The sequence below is a fragment of the Gigantopelta aegis genome, chromosome 14 (assembly GCF_016097555.1).
Source record: "Gigantopelta aegis isolate Gae_Host chromosome 14, Gae_host_genome, whole genome shotgun sequence".
Lineage (NCBI taxonomy): Eukaryota > Metazoa > Mollusca > Gastropoda > Neomphalida > Peltospiridae > Gigantopelta > Gigantopelta aegis.
Window position 1 is genome coordinate 52,010,316 of NC_054712.1, and position 22,560 is coordinate 52,032,875.

The 22,560-nt window shown below is 37.1% G+C and overlaps 1 protein-coding gene across 1 annotated transcript in view; it reads right to left on the reverse strand.

Annotated features, from left to right (window-relative positions):
• Positions 1 to 2,720: 2,720 nt before the first annotated feature.
• LOC121389447 (homeobox protein araucan-like) overlaps positions 2,721 to 22,560 on the reverse strand; it is a 39,508-nt gene continuing 19,668 nt past the window's right edge. Inside the window, exons 3-5 of the mRNA XM_041521077.1 lie at positions 20,941 to 21,050; positions 17,159 to 17,529; positions 2,721 to 5,337 (exon numbers count right to left, since the gene is read on the reverse strand). Coding sequence (XP_041377011.1) covers positions 4,697 to 5,337; positions 17,159 to 17,529; positions 20,941 to 21,050 — 1,122 coding nt within the window. The 3' untranslated portion in view covers positions 2,721 to 4,696. The remainder of the gene's footprint in view (positions 5,338 to 17,158; positions 17,530 to 20,940; positions 21,051 to 22,560) is intronic.

The window sequence follows — 22,560 nt, forward strand, 5'->3', positions numbered from 1 at the left end:
CGGTATCTGGATTAAAAATCCCATGCCTCGACTGGGATCCGAACCCAGTACCTACCAGCCTGTAGACCGATGGCCTAACCACGACGCTACCGAGGCCGGTACTAGGTGATGAATGCTTTGTTTAAAACATATTTCGTTATATGTATAATAAGAGATGAAGTATTGCGATGTCCATTCACCAAATCCTTCCACCGCTTCAATTTTATCCTTGTTAAATCCATACAGCCATCTGTTTCACTTAGCTCCATCGGTAGAAAGTTAAAGTTTCTTTTGTTTTAACGACACCACTAGATCACATTGATTTATTAATCATCGCTTATTGGATGTCAAACATTTGGTAATTTTAACATTATATAGTCTTAGAGAGGAAACCCGCTACATTGTTTCGATTAGTAGCAAGGGCTCTTTTATATGTACCATCCAACAGACAGGATAGCACATACAACGGTCTTTGATAAACCAGTCGTGGTATACTGGCTGGAAGGAGAAATAGCCCAATGGGCTCACAGACGGGGGTCGATCCCAGAATGAGCGTACATCAGGCGAGCGATTTACCACTGGGATACGGCTCGGACGTAGCCTAGTGGTAAAGTGCACGCCTGATGCGCGGTCGGTCTAGGATCAATCCCTGTCGGTGGACCCACTGAACTATTTCTCGTTCTAGCCAGTGTTTCGCGTTCGTTTGATGCGCGGTCGGTCTAGGATCGATCCCTGTCGGTGGACCCGTTGAGTTATTTGTTCGTTCTAGCCAGTATTATGCGTTCGCGTGATGCGCGGTCGGTCTAGGATCGATCCCTGTCGGTGGTCCCAGTGAGCTATTTCTCGTTCCAGTTAGTGCACCACGACTGGTATATCAAAGGCAGTGGTATGCGTTATCCATCTGTAGAATTGTGCACATAAAAAGATTACTTGCTACAAATGGAAAAATGTAGCGGGTTTCCTCTCTAAAGTGCCAAATGTTTGTCATCCAATAGCTGATGATTAATAAACCAATGTCGTTAAACAAAAAGAAACTTTAAACTGAACCTTAATCAGCATCTCTATTTTTATTTCTCGCTTATTACCGGAATTGTCCACGATTTATTCGTGCATGCTCGGGGTGGGATATAGCTTTGTAGCAGAGCGCCCATCTGAGGTGCCGTGGGTTGTAAGATCGATCGTGCTTGGTGATCGGGTGTGTGCTGTCCTGCCATTATGCATATAACAAACTCGATGACTTCTATTCGGTAGCAGTAACCTATATAATATAAATGATCGAACCTTCTAATAAGCACATGGATGCAATGTGTAGGTCATATTATTTAAGTTTAAGTTTGCACCAAAAGAGTTAGCTACAACAATCGTCGATGTAAGCAGAGAGAATTCTGGGAAATAGTTTTACTCATAAGCGTACGAGACAGGGAGCGGGAGCGGGGCCGGGGGTTGGAGCAAATCCTCAAATTCGGGTAAAAACGGTTAGATATATTTGGCAAAATTAGCAGGCGTGTAACCTTTTCACCGTGTATTTCCATCATTCTACACACACTATTAGGTGTAATTCATGTAAATGTGTGTACTGATTCGTTTTCAGCCCTATACAGCTGTTTGTCAGTAATGCTAATATGAGTAAATGTGTGTACTGATTCGTTTTCAGCCCTATACAGCTGTTTGTCAGTAATGCTAATATGAGTAAATGTTGTTGTCCACATTCGGACATGTTCCTTTAATTTGATCCAAAAACAGCCTCAACCCCCCCCCCCCCCCCCCCACCCACCCACCCACACCACAATAATGGGAGCCTGTAGCAATTGATGTATTCTGACAGCAATTGTGAGATATGCAATGTCTATTGCTGCTGATAGCGTTTGTCGAATGTTGTGTGTGTGTGTGCGTGCATACCCATTAAATTAACATGATATTAATATGTGCACCATTCTCAATTACTCAGTCTGTTGAGTGCTCGCTTGAGGTGCTTGAATCGTAGGATCGAACCACCTCAGCGGCTCCATTCAGCTGATTCCCTTTCTGCATTAGGAAGAATGTAGCTGCTTTCCTCATAATTACCACATGTTTGATATCCAATAGCCGATGACTAATTAATCAATTTGATCTAGTGGTGTCGTTAAACAAACAAAAAAAATCTCAATTACATGGCTTAACGGTTAAATGTTTTAAAAGGGTTAGTCAAAGAGACGTCGGTGTTGTGGTCTTACATTCTAGCAAATCGAATAATGCATAGTGCTAGGATTAGACTATCAACTGTCACGACGGAGTTGGTCAACTCGCTAATCTCTCGACTTCTACGACTTTGCCAGTCTGGGCGCTCTTACACCTCGAGTTTCATTGTATACAAATCCCACGACCGGTTATTTGTTAATAAGAGCGCATGCATCGAAAATAGGCAGTTTGAAAAATGACAACGCAACCATCGAGTTGGCCATGTTCGTTGTGACAGTTGATAGTCTTAGTTTAGCATAACAATATACTTTAGTTGTTCATATCCCCACCCTCAACTCACCCAGCGTAATCATCAGGTACAGCCTTCGATATTTTCATGACAACTAATCATTGGTTAAGATAGTATAATGATATTGCTGCTGCTACTACAACTACTACTACGACTACGACTACTACTACGACTAATACTATTAATACTACTAATAATAATCATTTATATTGTTGTTGTTGTTGTTGTTATTATTATTATCACCTATTTTAAACAAAAACAAAATGATCCAAAGTATATATAGTCATATGTTTTAATCTCGTATATATATATATTGATCATAATACAGTAGATTATACTATCAGTGACATTGCCTCACTGAATTTAGTTTTTAAATTACATATCCATAATCACTGTCAGTTTTTTGTCACCCACTAGGGTGTAATTCAAACAGACAGTCTTCATATAGATATTATAGCGAAAACATCAAGAATCTGTGGACACACACACACACACACACACACACAATATCGGTTCTTTGCTCCACTTCACGGTGTTCTTAGTTTGTGGTTGACAGAAAAGTATTATTTTAATTTTCGTAACACAGACTTCATAATGTCACATTCACAAATCAATCGTTAAAGTTGTAACAAACCAAGATATATGTTTTGTTTTATCGTTCACATATTTTTCAGTCATATTCAGTAATGGTGTTCTTTTATAAATTTGGTATGTTCGATAAAATAAGGAACCAGATTCACAAGAAAAGTTAACACTTATGGATCCATTCACGTGGGAAGTTAAGACCTGACAATCACAACGGGGTGATCACGAGGGCGCCGATTTAAATAAAATGTCTACTGCATTATTAAAATAGCTACGTTCGCACTGTCAAACGCGGGTTTTGGAATACAGTAAACAAACCCGATGGTCTTGGGAACATAACCCCAAGACCCTCCTTACAAATGCTTTACCTTCAGTGCAACTACAAACTGCATCACAGTATGCATATCACATTTCTGGCTGTGTGACAATGCATATAAATGAATAAGAACAAAAAACGAATCATAACGGAAAAGGTAAAGTGATTTACAAAATTTGCCATGAATGAAACCATTAAACTTGACCCATCTCGATTGAAATTTGACTCCATTGTGTCCCCAGGCAGCTTATTTTGTTGGTGAATTTATAAATTTAAAAAACCTGGGGACGCCAAGTCTGTCGTCCTTATTCTTATATTTTAACTGACCGGCGGTTTGCAAATATATGTAGAATAGTTTCCTCTCCATATCGCCAATTCATGGCATACACATTAGCACAGGCGATTTACGTTCTCGGCGGAGGTCGAAACGCTACTGCCAGGATGAAAAACACAGAAAGTCAATTAACTTAGCACTTGAGTACATACGAGTATCTGGGTTCAAGAGTTTTCGCTCACGTGGCAGATTTTTTTTTCTCCTTTTTTTTTTTCTCTGTTTTTCTCTTCTTCTTTTTATGGTATAACAATACAGCGTAAATTGTTTCTTGGACATAGTCTCAGAATCAGGTTAGAATATTTGGCCACTACTGACGTACTTGTTTGGCATCACAGTTTTACAATCAACAAGCAAGAATAATCTGTGTTCATTCACCAGTTCGTTACCGTTGTGAGACTTGATATATTAACACTAAGAATACAGGTTATATTATTACTGGTACAAATATGAGATGAATCAAGATCAAGAACCGTTGCTCATGAATAGCGAGTTTTTAGCAGCTATTCTTGAAAAGTCACTCCCAGATAATTGTTGCTGATAAGAAAGTTTTTAATGGTTTGCTATTAAAAATGTATTTTACATACAAACTATACCACGGTGAATCTTTTCTTGAATATATAATGTATATTGGGTAATCCCTTTTGCCCAGGTCTACCGTGCTTTGTGGCAGCTTATTATTCTCAACAAATATTTAATCGTCTCTTACATCAGCATATTTCGCAGCTGTAGCGATTTTGATATAAGATCATATAAGTTAGAATGTGTCTTCAACATATTCATTGAATATTCGTTTTGAACATTTGCTCACAACAGAGGTTTTACAAGAGGTTACCCTGAATATTCAAATAAGTCAATCATTCGCCTTGGTTTCAATGGTGTAAGGTGTTCTGTTCTCAAAACCATCCAGTTTGGATCACACCAGAAATTATTTGAAAACGTCTGGAGCTTTTTTTTCTGGAATTAAACATCATGAACAGCATACAGTTTTATGTTAATTCACCCATAACATTCGAGTCTATTCCAATGACATTGGTGGACTAGGACATAGCTGGCTAAGCTGCGAATAAGCCCGGCTAATATTGCTTGTGATTAGTCTGTTGGGTAGGGCCGCTAACCCTTGCGCAAGCCCTGGCTGCTCGGATTTTATGCCCGTGAGGCTAAACGAGCTACCCGTATACAACGAACTCCCAGGGAGCACCCTGTCTCCCCACGCCTCTCCCGCTAAGGGCAGAGAAGGGGAGGGGTGTTGCTTGTCCTCCGAGAAACGACTGGCGGATGAAGAAGAGGAGTAGGTTCGAGCCGATGGACTCGTGTTCAGGTATCCCGTGTCCGACGTAGCCACGCGAGCCAGTGACCAGATTTTCGGGGGCATCGCGTTCGGATCGCAAGAACCCGTGATGTCATTAAAACTGCCGTTCACGTCGCTCAAGCCAGAATCGTTGCTGTTGGAACACAGTGAGTCCGGCCGTTTGTTGTCTGGTGCCGTCGACACGCCCAGTCCCAGTCCCACAGAGGTCGGGTCAGCCGGAGAGGACACGGACGCATGCGCACTTTCATCCGATAAACTCCCTATTGCCGATCTGCTGGTGTCACCAGGGAAACTTGGTACACGACTTCCTAAGTCTATTTTTGGTAGGCGTTCGTTTATTTTTCCAGCTGAAAGGAAAAAGAAACTAACATTAAAAATCTATTAAAATTATATCGAAGAAGGATCAGTGACGGTTATGACAATATTAAATAACTTATCTCCAATTTACAGTATTCAATATTTTGTAATTTCAAATACACTTAATACTCCAGTATTTTCCAAACATTACACACACACACACACACACACACACACACACACACACACACACACAGTGACACACACACATACTATTTGTTGAAAAATTATGTTATGAATATATTCTTATATGGAATAAAATGTGTACGGTTAACATGCAAATAAAGATGTAAAACCAGTAAATTTACTAAAATATTATGGCGTGAAAATAATTGTTTTTATTTTATAAAGTCGTCCTCCTATTGTACACTTCTCCGTTTCAAAGTTAGAGAGAGGAGTGTCTTCATCCTACAAATTGCACCTCGCTTCACCACTGATTGGAGATAAATATATCGTCCCTTAAAAATGTTAAAATAAAATTTCTACATCGTAAAATCAAAAACCTAAATCGGTGTCTTCAGTTTACATTTATTATCTTTGCTTGCTAGTATTCTACGAAATAGGAAGTGTAATAGCTAGAGGAAGATATCTTAAGACAGAGTTGGAAAAACGCTTCTGGACCACTGCACAAGAAAGTAAGCAAACACCTACATCTTTGTGATATACCACTCGTGAAACACAGGTCGAAAGCATAAGCTTACAAATGTGAGTCATTTTATCTAAATGGCCTTCCTAACATGACTCGGAGAAGAAAAAGTGAAATACAGTGAAACACCTTTAGCCACTCTGTCATTAATAATCGGTTATGACTAAGATGAGTGTGTAACGTTCGCTATTTCGCGTATCAAATCTCGCGTTTTGTGCAGCCGGAAATCGCTGGCACCCTCTCCCACCATCTTGATTTATGTTTTATGGCCTAACCTCCGACTCAACTCAAATATGAAAGTAGCAAGCTTCTTCTCTTGTTGATGATGATGATGATGATAATGATGATGATGATGATGATGACGACGGGGATGGAGATGATATAGATGAGGAAGCGGAGGTTGATGTTGATGATGGTGATATTAATCATGATTATGGTGTTCATGATGAAGATGCTGATGTTCATTATTATGATGATGTGGATGATGACGTGGGTGATGATGTAGATGATGATGATGATGGTGATGGTGATGATGATGATAATAATGATGCTGGTGGTGATGATGATGGTGATCGTGATGATCATGAAAGGGCTAATGATGATGACGACAATGACGATGATGATAATAATAATATCTATGATGTAGATGATGATGGTAACGACGACGACGATTATTATTATTATTATTATTATTATTATTATTATTATAATCATCATCATCATTATCATCATCATCATCATCATGACCATATCAAATGTTCAATCATACAAAAACCGAATATCAGATATAGGTTGGTGGTCTAGTGCTATAAGATACATTCGATGTTGCCAGATGGGCTACTATTACCAAGTAAAGCAATATGGCCTCTAATATTGGAATATTGAAATAGTGGTCAAGGTAGACTATAATCATTTTGTTCTAGCGGTGTCCGCACTATAGATTTGGGCTCACATTGGGATACCGACTTGGTCATTACCATTCTTAAGCTAGAAAACATTGTGCCGTTAAGACCAGTCGGGAGAAAAGAATATATGGTGTATCAGGTATGCAAGTTACATTGGTACTTGCAAGAAACGTATCAATCGCTTGCATTGCACTAAGTGACAAAACAATCATACATGCCACATTTATTTCTGTTTTCTCCCTGTGTGTGCGTGTGTGCGTGTGTGTGTGTGTGTCTGTGTGTGTGGGGGGGGGGGGGGTATGTGTGTGTGTGTGTGTGTGTGTGTGTGTTTTGGGTTGTTTTGGGTTTTTTGTTCTTATGTTTTGGAAGGGTCACATGCCACGTGTTTGACCTTAGCACAACACGAAGTTACAAAACAGCAGTGCAAACCAAAGTGCTTTTTACAAGAAACGTTGAAGTTTGTTTTCTTTAACGACATCACTAGAGCATAGTGATTTGTTACTCATCGGCCATTGGACGTCAACCATTTTGTATTTATTACATATAGTCTTAAAGAGGAAACCCGCTACATTTGTTTGGGTTTTTTTGTTTCATTAGTAGCAAGGGATCTTTTATATGCACCATCCCAGAGACAGGACAGCACATACCACATTCTTTGATATACTAGTCGTGTACAACAACATTGCCAAACAATTAATGCAAACTACTTTCTTTTTTTTTTAAAGTATCAATCGTCTACATGACATTAAGTGAAAAAACAACAACGTAAGCAGAATTTGTTCTTCAACGTCGCAGGGTCGAACCACCTCTATGGATCCATTCAACTGATTTAGTTTTTTTCTCATTCCAACCAGTGCACCATAACTGGTTAAATGCCGTGGTATGTGCTTTCCTGTCTTTGGGAAAGTGCATATTATAAAAGATCCCTTGCTGCATGAGAAAATGAAGCGAGTTTCCTCTGATGACTACGAGTCACAACTACCAAATGTTTGACATCCAATAGCTGATGATTAACGGATGAATGTCGTTAAACAAAATAAACTTTGTTTTCGTTCTTCAAGAAAAGTGGACTCGGACTCGAAACTCTATTATCGTGCCCCTATACCACAGAGGTTTCGGGCACGTTTGTCCCAGGTCGGATCTCTAGCATGGCCAGTGAAAAACCTGATCTGGGACAGAAAGTAAAATGGTGAAAAACTTGATCTGGGACAGAAAGTAAAATGGGGAAAAACCTGATCTGGGACAGAAAGTAAAATGGGGAAAAACCTGATCTGGGACAGAAAGTAAAATGGTGCAAAACCTGATCTGGGACAGAAAGTAAAATGGTGCAAAACCTGATCTGGGACAGAAAGTAAAATGGGGGAAAACCTGATCTGGGACAGAAAGTAAAATGGGGGAAAACCTGATCTGGGACAGAAAGTAAAATGGGGAAAAACCTGATCTGGGACAGAAAGTAAAATGGGGAAAAACCTGATCTGGGACAGAAAGTAAAATGGGGCCGAAATAAACAAAACAAACGTCGGTCTCTTGTCAGACCAAATTTCCAGAATTGATGTGGCGATGCGGATTTTTATTTTTATTTCGTGTGCATGGATTGCACAAAAAGGAGGATATATATTTTTTTTTTTTACGTCCTCTTCGTCTGCTTTGGTCCAGCCTCAGTGGTCATGGTGCATGATGACACTGTCTTTATAATAATCAGGACCACACTTCGCTCTGATCTCGACGGAGGAAAAGTGACTGTCTTCCGCTCTGCACTTTGGCACCGAGACGATTCTTCTGTTATGTCGCAGTCATTGTTCGACAATGGAGAAAAGGCGTCGGTTTAATAATGTGTGAAAATCGGATTTTCCATCTCTCAAAAGCAATTACTGTTCATTACACAAGGGAGCGTTCCACAATGGCGCGCGCCTCACAGTGTTGGTCTCTCGGGCACATAAAACGTTCACGGTAAATTGATCAAGGGTGGGGAGGTCGCGCCGCTAACGCTTTCCCCCGCTTGCCTAAGCGATCCCCAGCGTAACATAACTCGGCGAAAATCATTGCGGAAAAATGACAGAAGTTTTCAGACGGGTAATCGAGTCTCTCGGCGAAATGGAGGGCGAAATCCAGACATAATTGGGAGATAAGATGATTTATGACGCAAAGTGCACATACATGATACTTTGTGTTTTAGTTTGTCATCGCAGGCATGACCGACGATGATAGGTTTATTAAACAAACTTATAAAAAAAAAAAAAAAAAGTTTGTAAATATTCTAATAGGTTAAAACAATATGCGTTTGATACAGACTTGTATTTTTGTATTATTGAATTGATGCCATTAATGAAAAAAGGGAAAGCCAGTATTTCAGTCGTTATAACAACATGGGGTGGGTTAAAATAGTATTTATGGCGCTGCTGGTTTTAATGATGATGTAATTACTGTTAATGACGTCAAAGATGTTAGGGCGTAGAGTATAATCACCTGTGTAATGCTTTGTCGCACTTCGATGTGTAGTATTATTAGCACTTTGGTGTCCACAGTCTGTTTTAACTTTGGTTTATTCAATAGTGTTATAGTGAACATTTATATTGCTATCAGAAAATCCTTTTAATGAACTGCTTTCAGCGTAATATATACATGTATGTAATTTTAGATTGGAATGCTAAATTCGTAATTTTAAGTTAACGCTAATGCACAAATTGTATTTTGAATATGTCAACACATTACTGTCGAAATCAAGTTACATTATAATATGTTGTTTTCATCTTGCTGAAATTATATAAATTCTGCATAATGTACACAAATCAAAATGCATCTATTTTAAGTGTTTTGTTTTTTTATTTGAATATAAGAAAACTCAAATGGGTTATGTCGTTCTTATATTACATGCATTGAGTTTTTGTTGTTTTTGACAGCTCATTAAAGTGATTAGTTTTTCAAAACAATATTTTCGTAAACACAAAAAATTGCAAACGAAACGAAAACAGGTGCAGTCAATGTAAATAAAGATGTAAAAATAATACATTTCTTTTTTAAAGATATTTTTTCCTAGTTAAGAAAATATTTATACAACAGATGGCACATAAATAGTGGAAAAAAGGTCATTGTTTATACACCGCATAATTGCTGACCATACAAAGTCTATGATTTTGTACGGGTGGGAGTGGGTTATGATTTGTTGTTGGGTGGGGGTTTTGGGGGGTTTTTTTGGGGGGGGTTTGGGGGGGTTTAGGGGTGGGGATCTATAGTGTTTAGTTATGTAAGGTTTTATTATTACCTGTTTTTCTGTTTCAATAAATAAAATAAATACATAAATATTATAAATAAATAATGGGTAACTTTATGTAGATATAAAGCACGTTTTTAATTTACACAAATTTGTATTCTATTTCTCTTATAACTATAATACAGTGAGAGAAAAACGCTATTGGTGTTGTTTATGTTCTCACATTCTTAACACCTAAACTGTTTCATTTCTCTCATTGAAATCACGCCCTAGAGATTCATTTACGCGAAATCTACGACACCAGCGCGCGTGACGTCACGTACTGCCCACCTGTCACGTGCATTTTGCCGCTGGACACGGGTGACAGGTAGAAGTTGAATTTATAATAGTTAAATCCCCTCCAGCCCCTAACTGGATGTAATTGATGAGCAGAGAAGCCCAGCTATGACACGGGGTAACTCTGATATATTAAGTACCAGTGGGTTCCCGTGACTTGTCAAAGTCGGAGAAAGGTATTTCCTCTTGCCCGTGAATCTATCTTGTTTACTTAATATACGTGTCGGTTACAGCAGTGAGGCTATTTCGGTGTGTCCAAAATTATAATAACAGTAATTTATGGAAGTAATAAACTGTAAAACAAACCTCAGAAGACAAAAATATTAAAACATTGTCCCGTTAAGTGGTTCACATTACCGGTGCTTCAATTCAGTAATTGTTACATACAGATGAAAAGAAATAAGGGAAAGTATGGTATTTGAGACCGCATTTTAATCACTACTAGAGTAGTTATGCCTGTATAAAAATACAAAGATGCGACGAAGGATTGAATTCCACTACTGTTGGACTAACAGCAAGTAACGCTTGACTTTCTGATACTATAGCTGAGGCTTTGGGCTATATTCGCTATTACTATTTATGCATTCATTTATTTCTTGCCATCACTCCAACCCTTTCCAGTCCTGGTACCTGCGCCAATGACAGCCGAGCGCTAAAACAGCTTGCTCTGAATGTGCAAGTTAATCCCTATACCATACCACCATACCTTGTCATCAGTATATCTTTGAGCTATGTAATGTAAATGATCACACGAGGGTGAGCAATTATTTGCTATACGCATGACTCATAAATTTGGATTAAATAACGTGGCCACATATTCATTAATTAAATTACAACACACCCTCAATATATAAGTAAAGGAAGAAAATACACCTTTGTCTAACACCTTGTTATACTTTACAATTGATATCTGGAACACACAATGACCAGTATCTTTGTCTTTTTTAAGGTGGAGTGAGTGGTTTTAAATAATCTGTTTTATGTTATCTGCTGAAAGCGCGTATGACAAGACTAATGTTATACAGCCACGTCCGCCTTAAATGGCCACCAATGATAGTAGTCAAACGTTACACTTAACACGGGTGACCGCTACATAGAGGTTGCTACTTTTACAGTATTTTAAAATATGTGTGTTTTGAGATTTGTACTGTCTGTACTACTCTTTATTCTTATTTTTCATTTCAACTCATATCCAATTAAGGTTCAAGCACGCTGTCCTGGGCATACACCTCAGCTATTTGGGTTGTCTGTCCAGGACAGTGGGTTAGTTGTTAGTTGGTTAGTGATTAGTGAGAGAGAAGAGGGTGTAGTGTCCGTACACCTATCTACCCTTAAGAACTCGCTCTTGGTTGGAGCCGGTACCGAGCTGCGAACCCTGTACCTACCAGCCTGTAACCACTGCGCCTCCGAGGCCGGTCACTACTGTTTAATGGATGTATGCTCTATATTCACTAAGACGTCTACACCGTGGGCTGTTAATGACGCAGTAAAACAACTCCAGTCATTCTTGACTCATACGATAACAAATTGTATTATAGTTTATTACAATGCAAGGACACAACACGATTTTGTCTGAGGTTTTTTTTTTTTTTTTTTTTTCTATTGTGTTTGTACTGAAATGAAATGAAAAAGAAATAAAGAAAAATACATAAAATAGGTAATGCTCAATTTGATAAAAAAAACACACAAAAAAAACACACACAAAAAACCCCACAATTAATCAACAATAAGTAGGTAGGTTTACGTAATAGTTTGTTGTTGACAACACAAGCCACTGTAGGTCATATTTCGCAATACTTTAAGAAAATGTCATAACATTCTTCTGAAGATCCTTTAGAAAAGCTATGTGTATATTTTTTTTGTTCATTTCAATATCGCAATTCTATGTTTCTTTGAGGCCATGATTCAGCAATATATGTAGATCGGTATATTGTACGACGTTTACACGTGTTAACATGATTTCATTGAAGGTGTGTTCATGTTTGTAAATCGGTTTTGGTTACACGTAAGTTCATTACCCTGAAATATATCTGCACGCTTTGGTTCATTGATCATTCTCTAACCACATTGATGAACCCAACGCTATTGTACTGATCTTTATTTGTAATATGTTTTATATTGCAGTTCATAAATAAACAGCATTAACTTCGAAGAAGCAGAATTTTAGCAGTACGTGCACCAAATCACAAAATAGGAGTTAAATCTGAATTTGACGAATTTTTCAAACAGCACGTGTTAAAAACTTGATTTTTAAGATAGGCACCCTTAACGAGTTGTTGTCTTGTTGCATAAGGGTAGGTGGGTTTGTTGTTGTTTTTTTGTGTGTTTTTTTTTTTTTGGGGGGGGGGGGTGGGGGTGCGGGGGTGTATTTAGATTTAAATACATCTAATATAATTTAGGAAAAATGTCACAAATAATCGTGTTTAATTTACCAAACGTTTCGATCAGGTTTAATATGTCAACACCAATGTATAGAAATTAGTCCATTATAATGTAATAAATCTACTATGCGTAGTGTGTAACAAGTGAGTTAATTTCCGCCAGCCTATTTTGGTTTTAAAACAAAAAACAAAAAACATTCCATTATAAGGTACAAAGTAAAATCCTTTTTATATTTTTACTAATCTCTTTCGGTTACCACATTAATACACACACACACACACACACACACACACACACACACACACACACACACACACACACACACACACATACACACACACACACACACACATAATTAACTTGTAAGTAATATACAAAAACTAGTCCATTACAGTGCAATAAATCTACAGAAATGCAGTTAATTTCAAGTGCTGTTCATTTCGCCAATCTACTGTGACCTCATCAATACAGACATAAGCAAGTTTTGCGGTACTTCGTGTGATTTACGGCCGGATTAGGTCCGACTAAGTGATTCGTACGTTAGCCGTTAGGTAGACGTTAGCCAGACTCAACGTTATGCATGTGTTGGCCACGAGTTTGGTAAATTTATTGCATGTTTTATGCAAAGTGAAATGAGGCAAGGAATGATGGGTGCTGGGATACATACGACTAAATCTTTATTTATTTTTCTGTCTGTGGCTTTGGGAAGTGAAGTGTGGATGTTCGTGAAAGTGATGGTTGTTGGGATTTGTTTCGAAAACAGGTGTACGCCGTGAACTTACCTTAAACGAAGAGCATTCGGTTGTTAATGTGTTTTGGAAATATAACAACATGACTTATTAATTTGTTCTGTGACTACAGTATTTCATAAGAGAGAAATAAAGAAAAAATAAACAGATGAAACTAAAGTAAATAAAAACATAAGGCTTTTAAATTTATATTTTAAAGAAAGGAAGAACGAAACTCCTCATCTACCCACCCCACCCCCCAAAGAAAAAAATAATAGTAACAAACACCACCAAAAAGAAAAATGAAAAACAAAGAAACAATTTAATGAGTTTTGTAAGAAAGGTGAAAATCGTCGAAACTTTGAGCATTCCGTAAATCCAGATTATTAATCACTGTTGAAAATTGGGTGGTGGAGTCTTTGTGTGTGTATTGTTTGTTGTTTTGTTTGGAAATGTTTTTTTCTCAATAAGAAGTATCTCACCCTCCCTGCGGCTTTAAAAGTACATGCCATATATTTTATGTTACACAGGCGTGCACTAAAATTCATACCCTAAGCAGAAATGTGAAAGTACATATCGTTAATAACGATTTAGTAAATGACAGAAATGTGTAATTTAACAGTGGATTTGTGCATTTTCGGTTTGTCACCAGTATAAGGCGGAAACAGAACAAATCGAAAACACATCAGCGGTTAGTTCAGAAGCCTGAGTTTGTGCCCATGATAGCGTTCTTTAACCTTAAGTCGATTTAACTCGAAAATAAATGAATAAAATAAACAGTGAACGGTTAGCGGACAGATGTTTGAGTCCAGGAGAGCGTATTTGAACATTTTAATCAGCATACGTGTAAATATATATACGAAACCAAATGTTCATCGGACAGATTATTTACTTTAGTTTGTACACGCAGAGCATCATGCAAGAACCTCAGGTCAATATAAATACAACCAAAAGTAGATAAAAACACAAACGGTTAACGGTTATTCCAAATTTGAACAATAAAAAAGTTAACCGCGATCAAGACCGCAATACAGATTCGAATGGGCATTTGGCAAAATAGAGCTTGATTCCATGAATTTATCTCTGAATCGCCTAAAGGACGGCTACTAGAATTACCAATTGTTCGACATTCAATAGCCGATGATTAATTAATCAATGTGCTCTAGTGGTGTCGTTAAACAAAACAAACTTTAACTTTAACTACTCCCGACGAAATTCTTTACTGTACAATACATCCTTCCTGTACCGTCACGAAGAGGACTGCCACTTTCAGACTAATTTACTAAGACAAATCTAGCACAGGCTACACAGCCATTTTGTACCCAGGACAGAGAGTCATTTTGTACCCAGGAAAAGACAGTCATTTTGTACCCAGGACAGAGAGTCATTTTGTACCCAGGAAAAGAGAGTCATTTTGTACACAGAACAGTGTGCTATAACCTTGAGTCGTTGCAAATGAGAAAATAAAAAATAATAAGCAGTGTACGGTGAGCGTACACTCGTATAGCGAGCCACCGTGGGAGAGGAGAGAACTCAAAACCACGATGGCACTCCGTCAGTTTCAGTGTTACGTTCGGTTATAGTGTTCGGAATTTCGCCTCATCCGTTTCCACTGACAAGCTGCAATCCACCACATTGACAGCTCCCAGCTCAAGTGTCCAATCCATCACGGCCCGTCAGCCCGGACTGGCCCTGACAGCTTTACGTACATCACGTAGGGGGCAGGTGTCACTTTATATGAGAAACGCTTTGCATTAATTAAAACATGACCGTTAACTTATAACGGGTCGAAAACGAGATGTTCCCGAAAACACAGCAATCGGTCTTAACATCATTTTTTTCCTTCTTCGAAACGTTTCATCTGGTATACATGTATATAAAAAAGGATCGTAAATTTCGTACATGTTTGCCATCTTGTTGAAGGATTATGAGTGAATAATCTTGTAGGATTAGTTGATGCTAATTGAAAGTGTAAGTGCATGTATAATTATCCAGGTACAAATCTGGGATTAGGGTGCGAGGCATTCCTCGAATGGCGGCAGTCATTTCTGACTTGTCATGGGCGAATGACAGTGACTTCGACACTGGCCTTTTCATGCGTGTTTTAATGGGTGAGAATGTGTCTTTAACTGTTTGTCTGACAACGTTGTCATTTAATGCTGCATAATTAGCATATTATTATTTATGAGAGAAACTTCGACACTGACCTTTTTAGGCGTGCTGTAATAGGCGGGAGTGTGTCTTTAACGGTATGTCTGACAACATAGCAAAGCAATGCTACACAATTAACATTTTATTCACTATGACAGAGACTTCGACACTGACCTTTTTAGGCGTGTTTTTAATTGGTGAGAATGTGTCTTTAACGGTATGACTGACAACGTAACAATGCAATGCTACATAATTAACATTTTATTCTGTATGACAGAGCTTTCGACACTGGCCTTTTTAGGAGTGTTTTGAATGGGTGTCTTTAACTGTATGACTGATAACATAGCAATGCAATGCTACATAATTAGCATTTTATTCTGTATGACAGAGCTTTCGACACTGACCTTTTCAGGAGTGTTTTGAATAGGTGTCTTTAAAAGTGTGCCTGACAACGTGGCGATTTAATGCTACATAATTGCATTTTATTCAAAATGACTTAGATTTCGACACTGACCTTTATACGAGTATTTTAATGGGTGCGAATGGTTCTTTAACGGTATGCCTGACAACGTAGCAATATAATGCTAACTAATTAGCATTTTATTCACTATGACTTAGACGTCGACACTGACCTTTTTAGACGTGTTTTAATGGGTGAGAGTGTGTCTTTAACATTGTAATATAATGCTACATAATTAGCATTGTATTCACTATGACAGAAACTTCGACACTGACCTTTTTAGGCGTGTTTTAATGGGTGAGAGTGTGTCTTTAACGGTGTGCCTGACAACATTGTAATATAATGCTACATACTTAGCATTTTATTCACTTGTTGCACATGTGCTAATAAATATTAAGTGAAGTGTGAAAGAGAAAGACGGCGGGCAGAAAGTGCAATAACTGGCTCAGAATACAGATTAGCACAGTGTCGTTTTTAACCAGTCCTGGCGTTCCCTGTGCTGTTTGAATAGTCAGCTCATTTTGATTATATATTAAACACATACCTTCAGTTAGACTGATGGTTGGATTGCAACATGCATTTCTATGTATCAACAGATGGATGGATAAATGTTAATCGGTGGATGAATTGACCGAGTTGGGTGGATTAATGGATGGGTGGATGGAATGATAGCTATCTGGATGAATTCATAGGTGGAAGGATTAAATGGGTGGATGTATGAAATGGGTGGATCGATAGATCGATGGATGAATGGATGGATGAATGAATGAATGAAATGGATGGGCGTTCGATAGTTGGCTGAATACGTTAAGGGATGAATGGATTAACATTTGCTGGATGGATAACTGAAGGGATAAATGGAGGATTGAAATAATACGGGATAGACAGATAATACTGTGATAGACGTAAAGACGAACGCAAAGACAGGATGAATGAATGAAATAGTTAAAGAAGAAAACCATTAAAACTGTAACTTAATATAAAGACATTACCTTTCGCCTCATCATCATCTGACTTTTCTTCTTTCACTCCGTGCTCGCCATTCTTCTCTCCATCCACCTCATCGTCGCTGTCAGACTTGTTCTTATTTTCGTCGTCGTCCTCGTCGTCGTCGTTTTCGCCCGATCGATTTCTGGGCGACCACGTCATCTTGTTCTCCTTCTTGAGCCTCCTCCTGGCGTTGGCGAACCACGTGGAGACCTGGGTCAAGGTCATCTTCGTGATGATGGCCAACATGATCTTCTCTCCCTTGGTCGGGTACGGGTTCTTCTTGTGTTCGTACAACCACGCCTTCAGTGTGTTCGTGTTCTCCCTCGTGGCGTTCTTTCGTCTTGCAGCACTGTTGAGATCCACAGTTCCGTAACTATAACCAAAGAAAAAAACATTTAATAAATTAACTACTACTTATATAACTTATAAAACTTACCGTTTACCCTTTGCCCACACCTAGCTTACAGTTTACATTTCCTCTACATTTCAGTGATTTTGATTTAATGGTTTATGATAATTTTGTTTGACAAATTTAAGACTAATTAATAAATTGTAATACATTCATATGTATAATTATCCGTCACGTCTCCCCTGTGGTTGTGACAGATACAAGTGTAAACAGGGGTTTTGTGAATACATATATATATATATATATATATATATATATATATATATATGTAGACAGACAGATATATACATATATAGATAAAACTAACATAGTTAGTTAGTTTTATCTATATATGTATATGTCTGTCTACAAACTAAATGTTAAAATTACTGACAGACGACAAACAGACAGACACATATAAATAAATAGATATATAGATAGATAGATAGAACATTTAACCTTTGACCCTATAGTTCTGAAAATTGCATTTTACACTTAAGATAGCTTTGACAATGTTGTGCATTAGCCAGAAAACTGGTATTATAAAAATAAACAGTAACGTTCTTAATATTATTACGCTTCTATTGTTTATTCAGTGGATATTTCTAACTCACTAATCCACAGACACACTAGTTGACCACCTGCGTATTCCTGGTCATGGTGGTTTGTTTGGGGAGGGGTTGTTTTTTTGTGTGTTGTATTTTATTAAAATAAGACATTTAATATTACTGAGAATCTACGTTTTTGTCCAACATAAAATATTTTGCTCTACCGTCATTTTGAAACCTTATAAAACGTATCATTCCAACACAGAAATGGGTTTGTTTACAATTAATGGCAAAGTTGAATTCATATTATATAAAATTAATCAAGTGGTCAAATCTGGTCTGATACCACTAAAGTAGAACATATTCGGTACAAGAATTTATCATTTTTAATTCTATAGTCTGCTTTTGGATTGTTTTTGTAAGTTTTATCAAATACTAATTCGATGATAAAACATAGTTATAACGAAATATAATGGCTATATTGAGAAAACCCACTTCTTAAAACGCAGAAAAAATATACAAAATTTGTTTTCTATGTCCTCGCTATATAACCGGATGCAAAATTATAGTCAATTAAATAACGGACTATTTGATACAATTGTTATTTAAAGTGTTCAAGTATAACATGTCACATTTCGAGATTCAATGATTAATTCCTAATCGTGGATTAACCGTAGCCTGAAACGTTCATTGCTCAGCAATATGGTCAATTTAATAAATTATGAGTTATTTAAACATGAGTTGTATATCTATACACTTATAATGCTGAATAATTTGTCAAATACCGTTATATTGTCAAATTATGATCCTTGATTTAATTATTAAAAAACAAAATGGCAGTGAACGTTGTTAACTACAGGAAAGTAATTTTCCTTTAAATATCGATGAACTATAAAAATATCTTTTAATAAATAAATAAAATAGATAGACAGACAGATAGACAGATAGTCAGTCAGACAGACAGACAAACAAACAGACAGACAGACAGACAAAAAAAAAAGCCTATATAAACTGTTAATTAAACGATATACATGTAAGGTAGCGGGTAAAACGCGAAGTGCGGTTAACACTCTAAATTGGTGTTCAATGAAATTTCTAGCATTTACACCTGAACGACCCCATATCTCCTCGAGTCGAGTTGATCCGTTTAAGTGTGGTTAATGTTTGATCACGAATTATCGTGTCACCTTTAAGCCTGTCACCGTAAGAACTCGGAATGCCATCCACCCCGAGACCGGGCCGTGATCCAGTTATGAATAATATCATCGACTGACAGACAGCGTCGCATTTGCTGCGGATCTAAACGGAAGTGCTGCACCAATGAATTGCACTCACGTTTAATATTTAAACTTTAAGTTCGACTCGCTTTCAATTCAGTTTATATTACTACTGTCCAGATATGTGCCCGACTCTTTATTGTCCCAGATAAACTTATTGTTTTAATGTGATATTAAAGAATCATCGACACAGAATATTACTGTGCTTTAAAAGAAATCAAGTATTAATTTTATATACTAAAGTACCGTTGTTGAATCTTTTTCGCTTGTCTTAATCATGTATAATATTTATAGAAAAATGTATTTCTAACGTAAACTTTATTTTCCGGCTATCAATGGAGTAGTATTTTAATTATTTCCATCTACAAATACTTTGACCATTTCGGAAACACAATATTGGCATTTTATTCCTATAAATAGGAATAAAATGTTTCTCCGTTTGAGTTATATATTCATATTTGTTTTGTTATTGTTGTTGTTATTCTTATTGACGTTATGTATAATTATTAACTTTTTTGGCTGAAATCAGATTGTTTGGTAATGTTCAATAAATTGAAATTTAAATTGAATTAAGTAACGTTAGGATCTGAATTTGCTAGTATAGTAGAACTTTCCAGGTTAAATGAAAAACTATATTCATGTATATATTGATATTTCATTTCTTGTGGAATTGTTATTTAAAGTATTAATTTCAGGAATATGAAGGTAGAGTAACCGATATGTTCAAATGTATTACCATGTGTCTTATAGTTTCCCGTTCCCTACCCTTTATTATAACTGATCTGACACACGAACTCTCAACTCAATACCATTCTATGTCTATGTTTGCCTCATTCACACTTCATTAATCTCATTCCATCACTGTTTTACTTTTCTTTCGAGTTAATTTTGTTTTAATACATTTGTGATATTTATTCTTTGCACAACTGTTTACACCTTGTTTGTAATTTATATTGATGTTGATTGCGAATTAATTTATGTTTTTTTATCATTGTTTGACACCCAATAGCCGATGTATTTTTCTGATGGGATGTCGTTAAACATTCATTCATTCATTTGTTCATTCATTTTCGTGTTTCCATTTACCTTAGTTTGACACACAACAGCCGATGTAGTTTTGTGCTGGGATGTCGTTAAACTTTCATTCATTCATTCATTCATTCATTCATTCGAGTAAAACCAAAGCACCACTTTAGACAATAACCACGACTGTAGTACTACCGGCCTCGGTGGTGTCGTGGTTAATCCATCGGATATAAGTCTGGTATGAACTACGTTCGCAGCCTGGGACAGGCTCCCACCCAGAGCGAGGGTTGACGACTCAATGGGTAGATGTAAGACTACTACACCCTCTTATCTCTCACTAACCACTAACAACTAACAACTGCCAACAGACAGCCAAGATAGCTGAGGTGTGTGCCCAGGACAGCGTGATTGAACCTTATTTGGATATAAGCACGAAAATAAGTCGATTCATCCTGGCAGCAAACATCTCCCTGTGATATCATTACAAGAAGGAAATAAAAGAAGAAGAAGAAGAAGAAGAAGAAGAAGAAGACTGAAATACTTACGCATTGCTGTAGGGGTATGCGGCCATGGCAGTGTCATACGGGTAACAGGCTGTCGGTTGACTGATGCCCCGCCATGTTTCTCCCGGCTCCTTCAGCTCGTAATGCCCATTCTGAAAAATACCAATATTGGAATCATCACATTAGCAGCTGATTCACGTGAAATGCATGACTAATTCACTGATAATTATTATAAGGGCGGAGTTTGGCACATATGGTAGCTACATAGAGCTCTTAGCTAAAATGTTTGGGTCGTAGGATACAAACCCCCTCGGGAACAAAATGAGGATGTTTTTTTATCGGTTATAACACGTGTCATACGGCATATAATTCAGAGTCGTGGTATGCACTGTCCTGTTTGTTGGAAAGTGCATATAAAAAGTCTCTTGTTGCTGATGGGAAAGAGTACCGGGTTTACTCTGAATTACCCAATGTTTGGCATCCCCAAGCCTATGGTTACTTAATCAAAGCGTACTGATTGTGTCGTTTAGAAAAACAAATTTTTACTTTTATAAATGTAAATATTGTAATATAAATTACTGAATTCTTATGAACATAGGAATGATCCACTGAATGTGAATGTTTATTTACAACTCTGTTCTTCTACAATTCATGTTGTTTTCAGAATGGTTTGTAGCCGTTAGTTTTGGCAGTTCATTCAGAGTACCTTATATTAATGTATTGTTTGTTAGGTTGTTTGGTTGGCAGGTTGGTAGGTTGCTTGTTATTTTTGCATGGGTTTTTTTGTCTTATATTTGCTTGTTGTTTTTGTATGTTTTGTTTGTTTGGTTTTGGGAGGGGTTTTTTTGTGGGGGGTTTTGGGGGGATATGTGGGTTGGAGGTTTGAGGTTTTGCTCATTATAACTGTTTCCAGTCTTACTGTGGTTTAGCTATTTTAGTTCCCTTTATTTAATGTCAATTATATATATATATGTGTGTGTGTGTATGTGTATGTGTATGTGTATGTGTATGTGTATGTGTATGTATATGTATATATATATATGTGTGTATGTGTATGTGTATGTGTATGTGTATGTATGTATATATATATATATATATATATATATATATATATATATATATATATATATATATATATATATATGTATATGTATATATATATTTATTTATTTATTTATTTATTTATTTATTTATTTATTTGTTGTTAGATTAGTTTATTTATTTGTTTGTTTTATTCATTTATGTATTGTATTCCTTAATTACAATCGAGCACAAGAAGATGACCAATAGGAGGAGCTGTCAAACTGCGAAGAAAAGAAATGGAAATGAAAGACGACAAAAGGAACTGCGCGAAAAAAACGAAGACATATTCAGAAATAGTATTGAGCCACATTCTGCTAATGAAGCAGCTTTTTCGCGAAAGTTCCTTCGCCTTATGTCCAGCTGGGTGCAGTGTACCGACCCACGAGATTTCCCCGTTCAACCAGTGTTCCAAAAGACATCTGTACCAAAGACTTTAATTTTATGTCATCATGTTCTTAGAAACGTCACTGAGTGGGATTCTTCTCTATTTGTTGTGTGTGTTTTGGTGTTGTCAGACGCGTACTCCACTCCTCTGACAAACAAAAGTAGTCCTGTCTTTCGAGTCATGTCTGAAGGATA